Source organism: Thunnus albacares, chromosome 9, assembly GCF_914725855.1.
Source record: "Thunnus albacares chromosome 9, fThuAlb1.1, whole genome shotgun sequence".
Lineage (NCBI taxonomy): Eukaryota > Metazoa > Chordata > Actinopteri > Scombriformes > Scombridae > Thunnus > Thunnus albacares.
This window is the reverse complement of record NC_058114.1, coordinates 7,915,282-7,937,502: the sequence shown is the minus strand read 5'-3', so window position 1 is coordinate 7,937,502 and position 22,221 is coordinate 7,915,282. Positions and strand designations below refer to the sequence as shown.

Here is a 22,221-nt window from a genome sequence, read left to right as displayed (position 1 = left end):
AGTGCTGCTTCACCTGGAAATGTTAACAGCCTTGAAACCACAAATGAGTTGAGCATTGTCTTATATTGACAGGAAATTTGAAACTGTTGCAAAAGAGATTATGAGACAACAGTATAGGTTAGAGATTTGACATTATAGAGTTTCTGGGATACAACTTAATTTTCAAATTGATTTTTAAATTCATTCTCTGGTTTATAAATCACTTGGTAACATTTTTATGTAATTTAAGTAGCTCAGAATTAGTGTGTTCATATTTCTTATCATATAGCCTATAATGTTATAATTTCATCCTCATTTACATTTAGTGTTTAAATTTTTATGTATTCTACATAATAGGTGTACAAAAAGTTGACAGTTTTGGCTCCTTACATTTTATGTGAAGATTTTAAACAAAATACAGGGCTTTGTCATTTTTGGATTTACAAATCAATCAAATGTTCATCATGTCTGTAGGATACAATTGTCCAAGTGTGTCATAAAACTTTTAATAATAATAATAATAATAAGGAACTTTATTTATATAGCATTTTTCTTAACAATGTTACAAAGTGCTTTTCAAAAAAAACCAAAAAAAAAAAAACCAAACAACAAGGCAGATAAAAATAAGGCAAAGAGGAGCACAGAGGTAAAGGCAGGAGTACAGAGTAACAATAGAAGATGCAAAATAATAGTAATAATAAAACAATAAAATGCACAGAAGTAAAAAAAAAACAAAAAACAAAAAAAAAAACAACAACAGTCAGGAGCCCAAATGAACACTAACATGCTTTTCTTGCTGTTATCATTCCTCCTGTTGATACTGACCATTAGAAGATCTTACAATGTAAATGATGGGGGACAAAATCCACAGTCCTCCTTCTATGCAAAAATGTATTTAAAAGTTTATCTGAAGCTAATATGAAGCTTCAGCCATCCTAATGAGTCAAATCAAGTAGATATCATTCAACATTACAGTCTTTTTAGTGCCAAAGTCCCTCTTTTTGTTACTATACTTCCACCGCAGCTCAACAGGGAAACACTGTCTGAGGAAACACAAAGAGGGAATTTGATGCTAAAAAATACTGTAAATGTGGCAGATATCCACTTGATATGACTAACTCAGACTGCTGAAGCCTCATATAAACTTTATTTTTGCACTAAATGACTGTGTGAACACACTGTTGATTTTGTCCCCCATCACGTACATTTAAAGCACATTTGAAGGGGATCTTTTAATCGCTAGTATGAACAGGAGGAATGATTACAGCGAAGAAAACCTCTTTCAGTGTTCATATGGACACCTGACTGTTGTTTTAAGACAGACTTGAAAAATTGTGAACCTTTCCTTTAACTGAACGAAGCACTCAGTCAGCAGTCCTGCTAATCGATGACAGATCGTCTTCGGTGACGCTAATCGATAAAGTGAACAATTGGAAGAAATAACGTACACATATATGTTTGTAACAAGTTTCCTTTTTTGCTATTCAGTTAATACGTATTTATTTGGCTAACTCGCTTCTGTTTAGCGAGTTAGCCGATTGTGGTGGAACTGACGTTTTATGCCTCATGGTGAACACGGACTGAATAAACCTGCGCACCAATGTGTTCCCAGCTCGAAGCACCTTCTGGCTGACCTCCGGGAGAATAAGTGTCTAAAATATGAGGTTTTCAACCTGAAACAGAGGTAATTTCAGTGTGAGTGTTTCAGGAATGTGAGCTGCCAAACAGGCTTCAGTTATGTAGCTGTTAACAGTCAGTCAGTCTCTGCAGGTATATTTCGATTATTCAGACAGTCTAGTTTGTCTGGTTAGCTGTCAGTGTAGCTGTGAGATGAATCCAGTAATGATGTACTGATTTGACTGGTTTCAGCACCGGGTTTAATATTTGCCCTGGGCCAGCTGGTCCGACCTTTAACTGTTTTCTTAATGCAAACAAACAAACAGTTTCTCTATTGAGTTCAATAAAGAGCACCACCCTTTAGAGGCTCACAGAGTCCTGTTCAGGCTCGATGCATCTTTGTGTGAGTTGGGTGGAGTTGTTTAGGAGATTTGATGTAAAATGTTTTGTTTTGCTGGAATAATTAGTCGGTTAATCGATTAGATAATAGACAGAAAATTAGTCTGCAATGTTTTTGATAATCAGTTAATTGCATTCTTCTACTGAAAGTGGAAGGTTTCTTTGTGCTCATTGAAAATTCAATTGATTTGTGACATCACAAATAGTTTGGAAGCAAATCCTGGTCCCAATATTCAACTTACATAAGTGTGATGTGGAAACTTGAAGCCTCCAGTGCACAATCACAGAGTACAGACTTTACAGTGAAGTAGGAGACATCCTAAACTTTAGAGATAAAACATATTTGCATATTTCTAGATTCTGGAAATGTTAAAGAGGGAGAAGGAGAGAATGTCATTTTAAGAATTTTAACAAGATAATTTAACCTTTTTTGTGGAAATTAAACACAAATCATTTTTCAAACTAGAGTATTTTAGATACATCTTCAACATGTCTGGAGGGGATCTTTAAGTAATATCTTTATGCAAAAATGCCAACAATACAGTGGTTCTAGCTTCTCAAAAGTCAATATTTTCAGTTTTTTGGTCCTTTATAATGATAAACTGACTATGTTTGGGTTTTGAACTGTTGGTTGGACAAAACAAGCTATTTGCATCAACTTGGGCTATGTTTGTTATTTTAACATTGAGTGAATTAGCCTGTAATGTGTGTGTTTGTTCTCTGACTAACTTGATCTCTGTTTACATTTTTCATCAGATGTTCTCTGTTATATTTAGAAGAAGCACCTTTACTGCCCAGAAGGTAATGGACCATTTGTGATTTTCCAGCTCTGAAGCTCTGTTGTTCATATTCCTAATATTTTAACATTTTAAAACTAATATTTGATTTAAAAAAAAATTGCTACATCTTTAAAATGAATGTGTATTTCTCAGGTGTTGCACTGGGCACGTCCTCCTCAAAGATGCTGGATATCATCCCTGGCCGGAGCTTCTGATGGTGGATCCAGCAGCCCAGGGACCTGCTGGGCTTCATCAGCCAGGGTGCCCTGTACAGAACGGGCTGCCGGACAAGCAAAAACTGCTGCTATACTTGGTTTCTTGAGGACTGAGCCCTTCCACAGGACCCAGACTCATTGTGCTGCATTTTTAGCGAGGAACCAACATTTCCACTCTTCTGCTGTGAGGCAGAAGAAGCGACCAAAGCCTGAACCGCCTCCCAGAGAGCTGGATCTGCTCCGCTATGACATGAAGGACTTGTGGAAGAGTCCCAAACCTGCCCTGTACCTGGGGTTTGCAGGACTGATCCCCTTCGTCTCCCCGACTCTGCTCATGGCTATGAGTGAGATGTACTTCCCAGAGCTGGCTTACGCCCAGTTAGCTTACGGCGCCTCTATCGTTTCCTTCTTGGGTGGAGCTCGCTGGGGATTTGCACTTCCTGAGAGCAGCCCCGCCAAACCTGACTGGATAAACCTGGCCAACAGCGTGGTTCCCTCCCTGATAGCCTGGGTGGCCATGCTGATGAGCGACAGCATCGTCCCTGCAGCCACCATGGTTATCATGGGACTTGGAATCTCGCTGCATTATGATCTGTCTCTGCTGCCCACTTACCCCAGCTGGTTCAAAGCCCTGCGCTCCGTCCTGACAGCCGTGGCATTTTTTTCTCTTGTAGGGACACTCGTAATGAATGGAATTTACCCAGAAAAGAAGATTTTCTCAGATTAATAATATAAAAAATATGCAAAACAGTGTTACTATGTTTTTATTTTGATGATCGAACTTCAAGTTTTTTCTTGATATTGGAAGTTTCTGCCCCACTTGACCATCTTATTGACTGTCTGGGTGCTTTTGTTAGGCTGTAAGTTATGTTGTACATTTTACAGATCATGAACTCAACTCTGTAAAAGCAGAACGTTTCATGTGCAGCCATCTTTCATAAGGAGGCTGCAATGAAATATATTCATGGATGTTTCCTCTCTAACAAAATTCCTCCTCAGGCCGTTACTTCAAAGCCTTTTATGTGTAGAATTTTTGTATGTTAGTGAACCATCCTTAAATTATTCTGATGGAATAAATGTTTGTCAGTGATTTTTTTTTGACCACCGGGAGGCGCCAAAATCAAATTCTACATTTGCATCATCATTAAAAGAACTGAACAAAATGGACTGAGACTGTGGAACAAGTTCATGCTCAACGATTATTAAATAAATGCACTTGTAACTTTAAACATACTGTTCTTGTTTTGACTAAGGATGATTTTTATCTATAATATTTTATAGTCTATGAATTCACAAGTCACCAGAGAAAAAAATATGCTTTAAATTTGCCTGTTTCCTCTTACATGCTGGGCCTCATCAGCCAGATTTCCCTCTTTAAAAAATGGGGATGCTAGAGGAGCAAAAAGTCCTGCTGTCCTTGATTTCATCAGGACTGAGCCCTTCCAGAAGAACCACACTCAAGTGTTTAGTTTATAATGTCAGAATATGCTGAAGAAATTTGAGAAGCTTATCCAGCAATTTTATTTACTTGACTCAAATAATAAGTTATCAAAACTGTAACTTTCAAGTTTTTCAGCTAGAACTGGAAAGCTGGAAAAGCAATCATCTTTTTTCTGATCAATTTCTTTGGTGTAAACACAGATGCTTTTTTTTTCTGCAGGATCAGACAGCTCAAGTCAGGAGGACTGACATCACTGGGAAAAAGAGTATTACGTAAGATCTAAACTAGAGTAATCTGTACTTTAAGTCTCAGGCGTTATCTGCACACCATCAAATGACAACGTGTAGGTGAAAGCTATCACAACTGACTAATTATTAGCTTTTATATGTTGTTCCACTTTGAAAACAAACCTCAGTAAATGCACTCGAATCTTCTCGCTTTTGTACTCAAATGTTTTTATTCATGTAAACACCAGAATCTAATTCACCAAATATCGGAAAGAAAGGCAAAAGAAATGGAGGGTTGAGACATTCACAGATATCTGAGAAAAATCACATAAGGCACGTTACTTCCTGTTCACCAACTTGACTGAAAAATGTGCAATAATGATGTCATTTAAAGGAGCCCTTGTGGAACCAACAACAGGTGAACTCCTCATTCTTGAAAAGGACACACCTGTGTCAAACATTAACAGAATGTGAATTGAGCAAACACATTATTGCACTTCAAAAGTTTCCTCAGATTTCTAAGTGAAACAACTCCCCATTCAAAAGGAACATTTTACACAATATTTTAGGACTCTTTATAAAGGTGACAGACTGTCTAGAAATTAATATTTTTTCACTTTTGCTCTGTCTACTTTTGATAATGATAATGAAATAGCAAAAAAAAAAGAACAAAAAAAGTGTTATTCCACTTCCACTGGTGTTCCACTTTACCAGGTGATGGCTTGGTTTGGTACAATAAGGTGCTTTTTGGTCAATTTTTAGAAGAACATGTGACACATTTCTGGTGAAGTGACATAATATTACTCATACTTAAAATGTCTGATATAAAAATATTGGCATTTCTACTCAAATCAACAATTAAACAAAACAAATATGTAATGAAATAAATCAAAATAAACCTCTCCAAGTGTTTTTGGTGTTCAGATTCTTAATATCTACCTCTTTGGTTGATTTTACTGAAAGTCAGCTGACCCGAAATGTGCTCCGAGACTTGAGCTGCGGGTGCATTGTAAACGCAGTTTGGACAAACTTCATATAGTTGGAAACATTGTAGAAGTCCCCTTATTTATCGTGAGCCCTTTGTTAGTACTACAGGATTTTTTAAACAACGTCTTTTGCATCGTGGCTCAAGTGTTTAGTCAAAGTCCTGCAATTACTTTAAAAACTTCTACAATGGCTCCATCTGCAGCAGTTTGAGTCCAGACTTTGGTGACCTACAGGTAAACAAGTTCCTTACGTGACAGTTTCCCAAATATGTTGGAAGGGAAGTGTTTCAAAATAAAAATGCTCTGCTCTCTACTTCTGAATACCCAGGCCAGACCGCATGTACTCATACACCACGTAGCTGATGCTGACAGCCGGGATGACCTTCATGAAATTGGGCAGGATGCCACGGTAAAGTCCAAAGAAGCCTTCCTTTTCCAGAATCTTCTTCACCATCAGGTTCATTGGCAGCTGCTCTGAGCCTTCGATGGACGCTGAGAAAACAGAGTAAAATCAGCATCATAAAAAAATCCTTGTGTATTTGGACATTATCATATTATCTAATGTTTTGGCTCTGTACTATTATTTGAAATGAAACAATGACTGAGGTTAAAGGGTGGACTATAAACTGTTAGTGTACATATCCATAGTAGGTAGTACTAATCTAAACATCAAAAGTTGAAAGTCAGCACTTAAAGGACCAGTTTGTAAGATTTAGGGGGATCGATCGGCAGAAATTAAATACAATATTCATACGTATCTTTTCATTAGTGTATAATCACCTGAAAATAAGAATTGTTGTGTTTTCCTTTGCTTAGAATGAGCCCTTTATATCTACATAGGGAGCAGGTCTTCTTCCATGGAGCCTGTAATGTTTAGACATTTGGCATTAGCCCAGAACGGCCAAACCAAACATTGGCTCTAGAGAGGGCCTTTCACGTTATTTGCGAGTTTCATGGCCACTGAAGGGTCTCCTACACGCTTGGAAGGGAGGCTTTGAGGGGAGGAATATTCATTTGGTTGCAATCTGCAACCTCACCACTAGATGCCACTAAATCCTACACACTGGTCCTTAAAAAAGGATTTGTTCAGACATTTTGGGAAATATTCTTATCTGCTTTGTTGCCAAAGTGCAAAATGTTGACCTACTCCATTAACCTCATAATTATTGTTTCCTTCCAAATCAAATGTGCTGGACTACAGAGCCATCACAACAGTAATGTGTAACACTTTCTACTTTGTCCCCATTTAATAATCACAATCAATCATTTACCTTAAAGTTTGCAATATGTGCCATCTTTAAACCTATAATGTGACACGCTCTAGTTGGCTGACCCGAATGCTGTTCAAAGAAATATTTATGAGCCTTTAGTAATGTTAACTCAATCTTTGCTGCCTTTTAAATGTTATTCGTTTACCCATAACAGAATATTCCCTTTTTAGTTCACTTACTGGCATTTTAGAGATTATATACCTAACAAAATGTGTTTTTTTTCATTAGAAAGTAATTTTTAATGAAACATACTAACTACTTTTCAATGGCTCTTTATAAGATTGTGGCACTAGTTATACTCCATCATTTCTAATTTGAAAGTTGGCTGAATTTTGAAATTTGGTTCTGTGTACCTTGTGCCTGCATCCTGGTGCGGATCAGAGCCAGGGGGTAGCTGGCCAGCTGGCCACAGGTGCTGGAGACGGTCCCGCAGCCCAGCAGCACCAGAACACCTGGGTTGGCTGTGTCTTTGGCGTAGCGAGCCAACCAGACGTTCTTCAAGCTCTGGTGAGGATCAGAGAGGAGGTGATTGCGTGAGTGATGAGGACGAGGTTGAGTACTGCATTTAGTGCTTTACATCAGAAAAATTATTCGTCTCCACGTACCTCGTACACTGCCAGATCTATCCCAGCGTAGGGTATGATGCCCAGAATATTGGGAATGTAGCCCTTATAAAACGCCTTCACTCCCTCCTTCTTCAGGATTTTCTTGGCACAGTCGAACATTCCTGAGTACTGTCCCGTCTTCCTCAAGGTCAGTCGGGTTTTCATCACCTGAATGGACAAAGATCATCAATCAGAGAGGCTGCTTTCACTAAGAGGAAGGGCTCCAATCTATGGTCTGTACGTGTGAATGCTGAAAATGTATAACCTTTTACTGCCACCTTTTAATATGTGTTTCATACTGAAAAAGATTATTTATATTGAAGATCATACTGAAAACTCATGTTCTGCTTGGCTTGTTCCTGTAGTTCCTATGGTCCTCTACACTGTTGTCACATAAGATGTTTGTGTTTCTAACTTAAATGTTTTTGTTTTCACCATTTGTGAAAGTGTAATGATTTTTTTTTTAAACAAAATGGTAGAAATAACGCAGGTTAACATATGACAATGTTATTGCATTTGTTACCACTTCACAGACTCAAAAAGTTCTTATATGAACAACAAAAGAGCAAAGCTGACATTATGCTTATTAAAGATGTTCTATTTGATTATTTCACCCTTTTACCTTAATTAAATGTTGTTGAGTGTTTTATTAATTAACTGATTTTTTAGTGGAATGCTTTTATACATTTTTATGTGCTTGTTTTATCTTGGTTGTCCCATGTAAAATCAAAACACTTTATAACTTTGTTTTGATTTGATTATTTCTATGTTTAACACAGCAACAAACAGGTGCAAGTGATGCAACAAACCAACGTATACTGTAAACCTATGTATCCCATTAATTGTGATAAGTTGCCTGACAAACACAGATACACAAACCCTCCATGTTTCTGGGCTGTTAAAGTGCCACCTCTGCTCACCTCCATGGGGTAAATAGCTGTTTGTGCGGTTGCTCCAGCCAACGATCCAGCCATGAACCTCTCGTGGGTCTTGACCTTCCCTGGTTCACTGGACAGCAGCTTCTTATACTGGTGGAAAAGGGTGACAAGGAAGTGTTGCATCAAAAGTCAGTGGCTATTATTTAACAATATAATGGTCTTTGATATAAAAAGTTACATCAACATGCTCCAGCCAAGCCTGAGGTGCATGTTGTATTTGTTTTTTTTGGGGAGCTGAAGTTGATTTACCTGCTCATAGGCCATGAATTTAATGGCCGTCTCGGGGGCGATCTTCAGGACGTTAATACCGTTTCCTCTCCACAGAGACGTCACGCCTCCTTCTTTTAACATTTGCTTGAAACCACCAACCAGGCTGATTTTGTTGCTCTTGGAGGCATGCACCTGGAAACAAAAATACCTTGCTACTGTAAGTCATGACTTTCAGAGGGAAATATAATTTACACAAAATTGTAAGCAGCATGTAAAGTATAATAAAAATTAATAACAAGTTCCACTTAATAAGAATGAATCATTTTACATTATCCATCTGAGCTGTTTCTCTCCATTATATTGCAATTCTGTTTCATTTGAGCCAATAACAAACTGTACAATCACATTACACACACTAAACACTACTACTGCTTGAATTAAAACCATACATTTGTTTGGTCTGAAAGTTACACTATCCTTTAAGGAGTAACTTTAATAACCCCTGGAACCAAAAAAAAACAAAAAAATATTATTCTAAATGTGATTTATGATGAAGATCTGACACACCTGCATGAAGACCTTCATTCTGTCCAACGGGGCGGTGCCTGTACGGGACACGGCGCCTGCCATGGCCCCCGCCGATAGCTGCTTCCACCACAGACCAGTGGTCTTCTCCTCCTCTGTGAACTCATCTGGGATGGCGAGACTGTCACCAATGTCCAGCACCTAGACACAACAGGATACAGTTAACTCACAGTCAGGGATATTTATTCATGAACTATATTTCAAAACATCAACAGTGAGCTGAGGGAACATTTAATTACCCTTCAAACTGACAATTTCACACTAAAGGCTAAACTTCTCAGTGGCCTGTAGCCGCGCCGACTGATATTTGCCTATTTAAAGCCAAAACATGAGTGCTGCCCAACCAATCTGTGACAATTTGTACCAGCATATCTCTGTTCATTTACTGTGTGCTTTATGGCAATGGTGAATATGATTGTTTTCACTTGAGATGGTCAGTTTCACTACAGGTTTGGTTTGCTTGAAATATAATTTAAAATCCATTGAAGCATACTTTTGAGATTGACTTAAACTCAATCACACAGCTTCAAAACCACATACAGTATGATTCAAAGCCTCACCTTGAACTTAAAGCCTGGCAGGACCAGACACACACCTTGTCCTCACCCAAAATGTTGCACAACTACAATAAAAGCACATGCTGTGAGATTGATTACATCACTGCACAGCACTTAAATCCAGTTGTATCATTGACGTGAAAATGAAAGAGCGCCGACACTCTGCATTTACAGCAATCTAATTTCAGTGCAGTTAAATAAAATGAATGTTAAAGAAATGTTAAATCAATATCAGTTATTAAATGATATTTCCTTCTGCATATCTTCTGATGAACAACATCGTCAGGCAACATCACCCTTCACTTAAGGAGAGACACAGACAGTGGACACAATAACATGAACACCTGTGCAGTAAAAACATACATGATAGCCTTTGTGAAGAAGCTTAATCTATTGAGATTGTGTCAGAAAAGCACCGAGTATGAACTTGGTGGTGTTTTTGTTGATGTTCTAAATAGCCTTTTACTGTGAGGTGTTCTTAATTTAATCACGTCTCTTCATACATTCATGCAGGGCTGGGGGAAAACAAAACATGTACGGGAAACTTTAGAATATGTTTCAATCCAATCCAACAGCTGCACCACCAACAGCATCCTCAACTGTTGTATTGGATAGCATCAGATTGTTCAGATCGTGTATATGAAGGAAAAATGCTGCACAAACTCCTTACAAAACTTGGATGTGCAAAGTAGAGCTTGAATGATGCTGAATCTTTGATCTGACAACAATAAATCAGTCAAAATTCTTTTTATAAACTTGTTAGTGCTCTTTGGTGGACAAACTACTTAATGGCAACAGTTTCTAAATTATCTTAAACATATCTCTGACATTTCTGTACAGAAATTTCTTGTTTTTTGTAAGCTGACACATACACCAATAGAAATATATATGTAGTGTCTGTGATAACTTAAATTTAAATGATATTTTATCAGTCAGACCGATGTACCAGGCTCCATAAAGACACTAAAACCACGTTTTAAGAACCTACCATATCCACCTCCACTTCATAAATCCCATCTTCGTCAAAGTCGAGGAAGAACCAGCTTCTCTGCTGTTGCTGAGGCTGCAGCAGAGCCATGGCCATCTCAAGCCTTTAATGAAGCTGCTGATCCAGCACAGTATAGTCCCAAATTTGTAAAAGTTCCCTCCTAAACTGATCAGGATCCTTTACACGTTTCTAATCAGATGCCAAGGGTCTGCAGATCCACTCTAGCCTGAGAGGAGAAATACTGAATCTCCGGTGGTCAGTAACCATTGGCGTGAATACTGGAAGTATTGGGAAGCTGTTACTGCCATCGATGTGACAAACTACTGCTTCAGTCTCATCGGTGTCTCTTCCCATCCACGTCACCTTTGCCCTATCCTGTTCTAGACTCACTTCCTCTCTCCTTGTCATGTCCCAATCCCACTGACGAGTTAATCTCCCCCCTCAGGTCAGACTGAAATTAGCTTATCTCAGCCAAGTTTAGCAGCCAAAGGTTTATTTAATCTCTGAGGTTGTGCCAGTGAACAGAGACAGCAAACGTCAGAGATTAGCCATTGACTGGATCTGGCTGTATTTTCACGTACGGCAGTCATGCCACAGTATGTTTCTATATAGCCAACAATCTCCATGTCGAAAAATCCATTTAAAACTGCAGGATTTTTAATATCTTTAAAATTTTAAGTACTGATTTTAATTAAAAGTAATTAGAGGTTACAAACTCTTCCACCTCTCTCCCTCCTTTTCTCACCTCCTCTGCGGGAATGAATGAGTCTAATCTGTTGACGCAGAGTTACTGATATGCTGCCAAAGTTCTCGACCAAATCCAGCATCAGCTGATGAATCTCTTTCACAACTTTCCCCTTCAGAGCCAAAGTTCTTAAAGTGCAATCTGAGACAGTCTAAGAACACTGAGGGCGGACGACCGAAAACCTCTATGTCTCTTCCATTTTTAGCTTAAAAAACAGGATTATACTAAATGATTTATTTTCTGAAGATGTGAACATCTTCCACCTGCTAAAACTGATGTGAGATGTGTCAGAAATGCTATTTTCATTTGTAACTACAGCACTTCTCATGGTACAGAATATGTAATTTCAAACTAACTTACTGTAACATGAGGGAATTTGTGACTCCAGATGGCAAATATTGTATAAAATGCAACTTTTAGGTCATTTTTGTAGGAAATAAAGCAAATACAGATAACTTCCTCTTCAAGGTAACCTCACTGAACCAAGGGACATGTTAACAATCAGTTAAAAATACTCAGCTTCAAAGATACATGCATGGTTACAACTGTGTCTTCACCATGACAACAGATCAACAATCCTACATTTTATTACTGCTGTGTACTGAGATGAACACTACATTGCTCATACAGGAAGTGGTTTTGGTCTACTGTTTTAAGAGTGTATCACCATGTGAACTAAATACAACAATCAATGTTTCCCCCGCCCCTTCTCTTCTTCCTCTCACGCTGTCCTCTTACCGTGCTGTGCTTCCAGTAGCGGATAATCTCCTGCAGGTTGGTAGCTGGGTTAAACAGGAAATGCTCCCTCCATTCATTCCAGTCCACAGTCATGGTGCCGTCCACATCAATACTGTACAAAGATAGACAGGAAAATAAACATTTTTTTTTTGTGTGTTCATCTAAAATCTGAACAAATGGCCAAGTTATCTGAGACTTAAACAAACTGACTCGTTTATTGGCTCATTGGTATTGAATAAACTTTGTGTTGTACAGTTGGGAAAACACAAGCAAACTTCTTCACACAGGGTTGGCCAATAATCCAGATTTAACTAAAATCCCAACATTATAACTCCTTTACCAACCTGTATGTACTCATGTAACAATATTCACATACAGAAATTGTCTAAATCCCATATAATCATGACCAGATATAGATAAGATTGGAGTCTTTTTATTTAGTTTTTTTTCTTTGCTTGGTTTGGTTAGAAAAATGACAGCTGATTGTACTATTTGATCACCACACAAATGTCTTTAATTGCGCCTTTTTTATGAAAATGTTACCAAAGAAACAAGCATGGATGTGAATAAAGCAGGTGTTTAGGCTGAAATATTATACAATTTATATTTTATCAATCAAATATGTGACCTTTTTCTTTAAGCCACACCACCTGAAAAATTACAGGTTTATATAAGGATATAATACAGCACAGGATCTGACATAGCAAGAGGCCTAAATTTTTCATATATTGTTTTATATTTTTCATCATATTTCCACCCCTGATTTCCACAGTTCCACATGGTCACAGGTTTCTAAATCCCACGGACATAATAATAATAATAATAATAATAATAATAAATCCCCATAATACTGAGGACATGACCCCAGTGTCTCCAGAGGTTGTTACGGCCCTCCATATAATTGAATGTACATACAACAACACTAACACCTACCAGAAATAGATGTCTAACACAGAGCACAAGGAAGGAAACATTATGCAATTAGTTATATTTTTTAAAAGTATATTACAGTTATAAAAGGTACATTTGAGGATTTATATTAACTGAATTTTAGGTCATATCATTGAGCCCTTCAAGCAACTGTTGGGAGAAAAATGACTACTGGATTACACTATTCCAAATCCCATTCAGTTTCCACAGCTCTGCTCAGTCGGGAAGGGAGGGAGGGAGAGAGAGTATGAGAGAGAGAGAGGGAGAGAGAGAGAGAGAGAGAGAGAGGGGGGGGATTTGCTTAATGCCAAGACATAGTGGTGAGGGAGCGTGAAAACGAGAAAGCTTGTTAGGTCACAAGTCATGAAGACTGATCTTGAAAAGCCCTGCAGTTAAAGTCCTGTTTCAGACTGTACAAAATGGCATAAGCAAAGCATTTCTGAGCTTATTTGTGTATATTTAGAAACAATCTTCTAAAAATATATGCAGCAAATAACAAGAATGAAGGAAAACATGCAGCTCTTCCCCTCTCCCTCCTTTAGTCTCTCTTTTAATCAGTCTGTCCTCAGCTGCTTTCAGTGTACGTATTTCTGTCATTTCCTTCCTTGAAGTGAGTTATGAGACACTCATCAATTACTCTGCGGTTTTCAAACAAATCTTTTTGTCTGATTCACTGTCATGAACATCCTTCTTTCTCTTTCAAGGTTTCACTGTCATGTTTGCTTCTGTACATAATGTAAATCTCCCTGCTGTTAATCATAATATAATGTTGTATAAAAACAAAATTTAACAAAAACACTTATATATATAAAATTTTGTTTATGCAAATACACACAGTTCATACTGTGCAGCTTCCTGCATAAATTTGACCTGACTTGCTGATATATAGTTGTGAGCAGGAGCCAACTCACTTTAAGACCCTTTTACACTTCTACACTGTGTCTTGAGCGATCACAAGTGGACAGCACTAAATACAAGTGTGAACAACCATCAAGACACATTGTGATCCGACGACTCAAACCACTTGCTGAGGTGTTCTGGGACGCATTTGACCATGTATCTTTTGTAGTGTAAACACTAATATGTCCTGATGCATCCCCGACAAGGAGGTAACAGCAAAATACGTCATCAGTGCAGGATGTGGTGGTTGTTTTGGTGGCGAAATGACTTTGTCCTGCCAATCTCAACAGTTAGAATAGCCTGTACATGTATATTTAAAACCAAGTGTAAACAGCCTCTAATATGTGTTCATGTATAACAAGGACAATGATGTTCAAATAAATGCTACCATGAAATCTACATATTTATTTCTCCATTTGGGGGAAAAATATTTCTCTACTGTTGAACCTTTTCACTCATTGCTCACGTAAATAGTAACCACGTCACATTTAGTATCAGTTTCATTGTTTTTTTCTTCTTCTTCTTCCGAGTAAGTGTAGATATATATGGCCCAACCTATAAAAAAAATGAAAAAAAAACCTCCACAACAAAATCATTTTTAAAAAATACAAGATAGTATTTACAAAAGTAGACTGATGGAAGAAAACTTCTGCAGTTCTTCATCATCAGGGTCTGGTAGTCTGCATATAGATGTCATGTACTGCTTGTGTTCACTTTAATTCATTCTTTTAACAAGGTATTCCTTCAGTTGAGTTAAAACTTTTAAAACTTTCTGACAATACAAGGTTTGACTTACCATTAACCACCCTGCAGTACATACAACATTAGGTTATGTCTATATTTATATGTGTGTTTTTGGGGCCTCAGGCATAAACATTTCTGAGAGGCTGAAGATACTTTATTAATGTACATACAGTAAACTGTGTATTAACAAATAGATGTATTCAGTTTAACTGACAGTTTTTACTTCTGTCTGCAACTAATGATCCTATTTCTACATGTTTGGATATTTTCTCCAACTCCACTCAGATATACAAACGTCTAGCCGGCTCTTTATCATGTACCATCAGACCACTTCCCAGCCCAATAATATACTGAACTGGTTATCAGTCGCTCACACTGGTCCCCTCCCCTCACATATGAAGCACTTATGAACTACTTCCTTTCACTTCTAGTTTAGGATCATGAGGTTTTTGCTTGGGTCCACAAGTGACAGGAGCAGAGCATTTTTACGAGCCACAGACAGACACTTAAATCATGTTTTTGCACCAGAGTCTTCATCTAATATTGTAGAAACAGGTATGTAAATTAAGAGCAGTAACAAAGCAAAGCAGAAATACCTTTGAAGGATCTTCTCTGCCTCCTCCTTGCTGATGTCTAGCCCTAGATCTGCAAGTGACTGCTGAACTTCTGTGAAGTCTATTCGGCCTGTTGAAAATAAAAACACAAAAATTATTGACACTTCTCACACTCTGTGGGAGTTTAATACATTATTACTGCACCACGCATGCAGAATTTTCAGCAAAACCAAAGTATTTTCAGTATTTATTCGTTCATAGAGTTACATCCATAAACATCAAGCATGTTGTACCATCATTGTTTTTGTCCAAGCTCTTGAAGGTCAGTCGTAACTTCTTCTCATGTTCCTTCAGATACTTGGAGAACTCGTTGAAGTCGAGCCCGTCATCTTTGTTTTGGTCTCCGGAGGAAACTATTTTCTAGAAAAGGAAAACACAGAATATTAGAAATCCAATTTCTTCATATCAGTGTCAGAGTCTATCGACTACCAGAAGATGTATTTAGTTTTTTTGACCTGCTAATTGGATGGGAGGAGAGGTTTTAGTTCAGATGTAGCATGAGTTCAGTCTGCCATCTCCTCCTCATACAGAAACTGCTTTATTCTGCCAGTTGGTGGCAGAATAAAGTTTTCTTATTGTTACTTCAGTTGGATGTTTGAGTTTTCACATTAATCTGTTGAAGGGGTTAAAGTCTCTCCGTGCTCAACTTCAATATGAATTTAAGGGGAGTGGCCACTAGCATGATTTGTGATATCACAACCAATTTAGAGCCAACTATGGTCCAGTGTGCAACTTACAGATGTGTGATGTGCAAACTTGAAGCCTCCAAACGACATACTCTTAGAATTAACTTTATTTACAGTGGAGGAGACATCTTGTGTCCTGCAGTTTAACTTATAATTTAACTTAATATTTACTCTGCATAATACTTTTTTACTTTAACTTAAGTAACATTTTGAATGAAGGACTTGTACTGGAGTATTTTTTCATTGTTGTATTGGTACTTTTACTTACGTTAAGAATCGAAATACTTCTGACACCACTGCCGCTGTTTATTGCCCATTTATCATATCATTATTGCGTAATTGCTTCTGTTTTACAGCACCTAGGCACACACCCAGCAGTGACCCCCCCTAAATCTCTTTCCTGACTCATACTTTTAAAGTTATCTGACTCACTGATGAGGGTGAGGAATGTTAGATTATTTTATTGGCCAAGGTGGGACTTTCCTCTCAAAGCCACAGCCCACGGTAAAAAAGTTCACCTGCCCTGTTTGTATTATGAGACAGTTTGTGAAATTGTGGTGCACCTTTACTTCACCTACCCTGCTGCTCTTTAACAGCCTGAGCTTGCTGCTATTACTCATGACAGACCAGATTTCAACATAAATGTATGCTTCAGGTGATTTGTTGCTGTCTAGGGGGAAAAAATGAGGAAATGAGCCTTAAATTGAGGTTCTGAAACTCTCTCACAACGGGGCTCTACACATGTACAGTACTTGAATGTAATCTTAGAGGTAATAAAGGATCAAATCAAGTTGTTATGAGGACTCAGTCATTTATAGATTTATGGCTACTTTCTCCTGTGTCTCTAAATTTTCTTACCCCATTTGCTTCACTGTCATGACATGAAAAATACTGTTTGACCAACAAGACAAAATTTTCTCATGAAATTTACCACAATCCCACTTTTTCAGATTCCTTCAGGTTCGTAGTTATATTAAAGCTAACACACCTTCCTTTGCCAATTGCCTGATAAAACTCCCATGGAATCTGTTTTCCTTTGAGCCTTCAAGAAGGGGTGCAATATCTTTAATTTATAATTCCTGTCTAATTTACAAAACTCATGATTGGAAATTGCATAGGAATTGATTTGGGAGTGGCTTTGATGGCAGAGCAGCGGAGGAAAGCCCTGGAGGGGGTGCATACGGCCTCAATCTGTGCCCGGGACGGCCTCATTCAATTTAAGGTTCTGCATCGCCTTCATTTCTCTAAGTCAGACTCTCTAAAATGTTTCCATATATAGATTCTACTGTGACTCTCAGCTGCCTCTCTAGCACACTGTCAGATATTTTCAAAATGGTAATTCAGTCGGATCCTGTGACAGCTATTTGTGGCATAGTAGGAGGGAATGATTATAATCTTATTGGAACTAAACTCAAAATAAAATGTGTCACTTGGTTAGCACAGAGATGGATCCTTCTCCTCTTGAAGAATCCTCATCCATCAAGCTGGACTCAGTGGCTGAGGGGGGTGATGCAGTATCTCAAACTTAAGAAATATGTGGCTCCTCTGATAACTTTGAGAGAACTTGGAAACCATTTAAGTAGTAAGTCACATTTGTCTTGTATCTATTTCTGTCTTTTTAGCCCATCTCAATGAGAAAAGCCTTGGGCTCTTACTTTTGTGCAATTGCCTGTTTGTTAATATGTCTGCATATCTTTTTCTTTTCTTTTCTCCATTTTTTTTCTTTTTCTATTGTTGTGTGGGCATTTTCTAGAGATCAATGTCTCTTCAGAGGGCTCGCTTTAGGTTTAGGACTTGACTGAAGTTTGAAGTTTAGGATTAGGAATACTCCATTACATTTTTAACCTTTATTTGTACAGAGAAGGTTCACCTTTAGCACTAACACCCTGCTCCACACTCTCACATTCACACTTTTCCCAGAACCACAGTCTGATCTGTTGACCACTGAGCTGCTCCACTGGGGTAATTGGGATTCAAGTGCCTTGCTCAAGGGCTCATACACAGTAGTAATGGTGGAGAAAAAACATTGATCTTTAATCTCCCCACTCTGCTGCAGTCCTGCATTCAAAATCTTACTGCACTGAGATAATAAAATTGGACAAATAATCTGGTGGAGACACTTTCTATTTCCAGTTTTGGGATTTTCATGCCTTCAGATCAGTTGAAGGATGAAATTGAAGAGACAAGACTCTTTAAATGATGAACAGTGAACATCATGTGATGTGACTGAAAAGTCCAGAACAGCAACTAAACAAGAATGAACTTTGAACCTTTGCTTTTCAGCACACATGGGCGAGAAGTCCTTAAGTGTGAGTAAATAAATAATAGCACCTACAATCCCAGGACAGCTAGGCAAACTTCATTTACTGATGAAGATCCTGTAACATGATTGAAAGCTCCAGAACAGCCACTCCATAGACCTTGTGATGAGGCTGTTTTCTCAACTCTTTAGAAAATGTTTTAAAATGCATTTTGTCACTCGTGCATGGATTATGACACAACAAAGCCCTGGGAACAGACACATAAAAGCCCCCAGTCCTCCTACAGACACCCAGACTGAAAGAGACACAAAACAACAACAAACAACAACAAGACAGGCTATCTGACTGTGTCCAAATCTGACACTCTGCACAGATATGATAAGGAATATTATAGTTCATCATTCAAATATTATATGAATTCATCAAAGGCAACCTGAGTTCCTGGTTATATTTTCTTAAAGCGGAGCTATTCTGCTGTTCTGACATAAGCTGCTTTACTAATTTTACTGTGTTTTAATGTAATGTTAGTGTAGCCTCAGTATGCTGTGCAGCTGTAATATGAACCAACAAACAAATATTGAATTGAATATTACATATTAAATATTAATTTGGTTGGTAGCTATGCAATATTAAAGAGCTCTGTGACTTTCCAACAGGAAATGCTGACAGTCACTTCAAACAGAGACTCTGACTCAGGTGCTCCCTGACACCTTGGCACCCCCGGGCCCTTTCAGTAATCCATACCTGGCATCGTTCCTGAGGTAACATTAGAAGATTTGTACTGCACACTGGCAATATGTAGCTTATATTCAATTGAAAATATGTATCTGCAGTATGTGGAACTAGCGCAGTCAGATAAACATAGTGGAGTAAAATATACAATAAAGTTAAGTAGTACTGAAGTTATAAGTTGATGAATCTTAAAAATGAATCAGCAACAATTTTGATCATTGATAAATCATCATCAAAGTCCTTTATCAAGGAAAAATGCCGAACATCATCAGGTTTCAGCTTCCAAAATGTGATGATTTGCTACTTTTCTCTGTTTTATGTCACTGAAAATTGGAAATCTTTGGGTTTCTGACTGTTGATTAGACAAAACAAGCAATTTGAAGACATTACGGTGAGCTCTGAGAGATTGTGGTGGAGTTTTTTCACTATTTTATGACATTTTATATGAAGTATAGTAAATGAAGTACCAGTATCTCACTGTACTTAAACAGATGTACTTCATTACTTCCTATGAGGCCTGCTGAGTGAAATCAGGGTTAGCCTGCTCAGTTCCTTCAGGAATGCAAAACATTTAGGGTTTGTGACTTTCTCTCTCTGTCCCTAAAAAGCCATGACGTGTACTGTCTGTATGTGTCCTGTATCCGTGACTCTACCTGAGCTGCTCCTTTCCCAGTTTGGATGCCCATGGCAGCCAGGCCCGCCCTCAGCTCGGAAACATCCACTTTCCCATCCTTGTTGGTGTCCAGTTTAGCGAACAGCTCCTCGTACGTTTTGGACGCATCCTCAGCACACCGACAGTCCGTAAAAAACAGCTTCCTTACAACTTGGTACATCTTTTTAGACTGAGAATGAAAACTCTGGGCCCGTAGAGCTCCACACACACATACACACTAACACACACACGCACACACACAAATGGGAAATGCTGTGGAAATACACACACAACCCGATTCCTGTGGTTGGCACTTCTGGTTTCAATCCCGTATGATTTCAAAGAGATTTCCGTAGTGCAGCTTGGAGAACAAGTCGTAGAAAAGTCCGCATAAATCGGTGTAGGGTATAATCCGGTAAACAAGCGATAAAAAAGTGGATTTATAAGAAGCTGTATGCGGATGAGGTAGTCTGGCAGCGCTGAGCAAAAGGGTGGAGAGTCTGGGTTCAGTTTGCCCAAGAAGACCTCCTCTTTCACTGCGCACACACTCACTATAGAGACACACCCTTCAGCAGTAATAACACTCACTGCCGTCTCTAAATATATTATTTCATGGGCTACATTTTCATATTTGATTGCCTACATAGGTGAGATAGTTGCTTTAATCGTCTTTTTCCTCTGTAGTTTAATTCACATAGTTTCCTGTATGAGCCACATGCATCTCACAAGTATTTAGCTTTTGCTTTTTCTTTCTTATCTTTTGTTGTGGTGTTGTGTTGCAACACCGCACACGCAGGCAAACATGCAAATCCATGCATAGTCCCTAAACCTACAAGAGGCTCCATAGTACGAATGCAGGGGGGATATCTGTTTCAGCTCTATGAGTCATACCCACAGGAATCTGACAGCTGGTCCAAGCAAAACTAAGACCCAAAACTTTTTTTAATTGGGGGTCAGCTGCTTTAAAGGCGAGAGAGACAGGAATTAGTAGAGAGGTCGGGGGATGATAGGGGATGTGTTTAAACCCACTTTAGAGAGACGCGCACTCAAACAGTTCAGTTGGTATTTAGGGAAACTGAAAATCTAATTAAATACATGTCGGATTAATCTCTCTTAAACTCTGCCGCACGCACCTTGTCTATCTGAGAAGAAGTTTGAAGTCTTGGTGGGGATCCCAAAATTTCCAAAGATGCCAAAAAATACCAGAATTAAGTTTTGAGAGCCATGTATAAAATTATGCACAACATACAGTATATCGCATATTTATATTTGATGCAATTCGTGGTGTGAGTATTTACAATACAAGAATGTTCACTGAAGCATGGAAACAAGTTGGTAGATAATATCTGCTGCAGTGTAGTCATAGATATATTGTGGATTTTTCTTATAAAAAAGTTATTTAAAAGTTAGTTAAAAACATTATAAGAGACTGTCAAGAGGACAGTTCAAAATAGAGACCCACAACAATACTTGAATCAAACCACAGGGTGGCGACAAATGTTATATGACAGCAGCTGGAGTCAGTTTGTTGTTGTAATTCAATCAATGCTGCTGTTGTCCTGACTGACCACCAGGAGGCGACATAGAGAGGAGGCGGGCTTATTTAAAGTCCCATCAAGCTGTCATCACTGTTCATCCTCTTAATCAACGCTTACATCAAGATAAAAGCAGAGACACGCTTACATTTAAACACCCAAGGACGCATTATATGTGTTGTTGATTATTTAATTGAACAAAAGGTAATAGCAGGGGAAGAACTTCAACATTATTTCTACAATTTTAGTTATACATTTACTTAAATGAGTTTAAGACTTACTGAAAAAGAAAACAAATGAGCTGATGATAAGGCTTCCAACACTTAACAAAACAACTAATTTAAGTCAAACCTTTACAATTTTTGAGTTTCCTGTACATGTAACGTTTAAAGAATAAAATACTTATCTAGTTAGGAGACACTGATTGATTTCTTATTAAGTACTGATTTTAACTTTTTATGTTGAAGTCACGTTTCTACTATAAAGTTATTGTGCAATAAAACTGTCAGAAATATGTGTTTTTATTTTCCTGTAGGGGTCTTGTTAAAGGACCAGTCTGTAAGGTCTGGTGGTATCTAGCAGTGAGGTTGCAGATTGCAACTAACTGAATACCCCACTCTCCTCTCCCTCCCCTTGCAAGTGTTTAGGAGAACCTACAGCTGTTGTGAAACTCCCCAAAAACATGTTTGGTTTGTATGTTCTGGGCTACTGTGGAAACATGGCGGTGCAATATGACCACAGATTGTAAAAAATAATGCATGTAGCCACTGTGATGTCACCCAGTGGTTTGTGGACTCCCATTCTTAAACCTCGAGTTTGCATTTTGACTGTCACCATGTTGGATTTTTGGAGTCAGAAGTGACCATGTTTGGACAACAGGGTGAAGC

General features: G+C 38.3%; 2 protein-coding genes across 3 annotated transcripts; one reads left to right on the top strand and one right to left on the bottom strand.

Moving 5' to 3' along the window:
- The first annotated feature begins 1,386 nt into the window (after nt 1-1,386).
- Nucleotides 1,387-4,218, top strand: LOC122988604 (transmembrane protein 69-like). Of its 2 annotated transcripts, none has more exons than XM_044361041.1 (3): nt 1,387-1,663; nt 2,752-2,796; nt 2,928-4,218. In XM_044361041.1, exons 2-3 carry the CDS (start codon nt 2,752-2,754, stop codon nt 3,714-3,716), a joined length of 834 nt encoding a protein of 277 aa, XP_044216976.1. In that variant the 5' UTR covers nt 1,387-1,663; the 3' UTR covers nt 3,717-4,218. The 2 variants fall into 2 exon arrangements, with proteins under 2 accessions (XP_044216976.1, XP_044216977.1); XM_044361042.1 differs by lacking the exon at nt 1,387-1,663 and adding an exon at nt 2,278-2,302.
- Nucleotides 4,219-4,864: 646 nt separating this feature from the next.
- LOC122988603 (calcium-binding mitochondrial carrier protein SCaMC-1) lies at nt 4,865-20,388 on the bottom strand. Its single transcript, XM_044361040.1, has 10 exons — nt 19,801-20,388; nt 15,702-15,828; nt 15,451-15,538; nt 12,281-12,392; nt 9,235-9,393; nt 8,707-8,859; nt 8,440-8,547; nt 7,520-7,687; nt 7,268-7,418; nt 4,865-6,135 (listed from the first exon to the last, which is right to left on the bottom strand). Exons 1-10 carry the CDS (start codon nt 19,978-19,980, stop codon nt 5,954-5,956), a joined length of 1,428 nt encoding a protein of 475 aa, XP_044216975.1. The 5' UTR covers nt 19,981-20,388; the 3' UTR covers nt 4,865-5,953.
- Nucleotides 20,389-22,221: the final 1,833 nt, after the last annotated feature.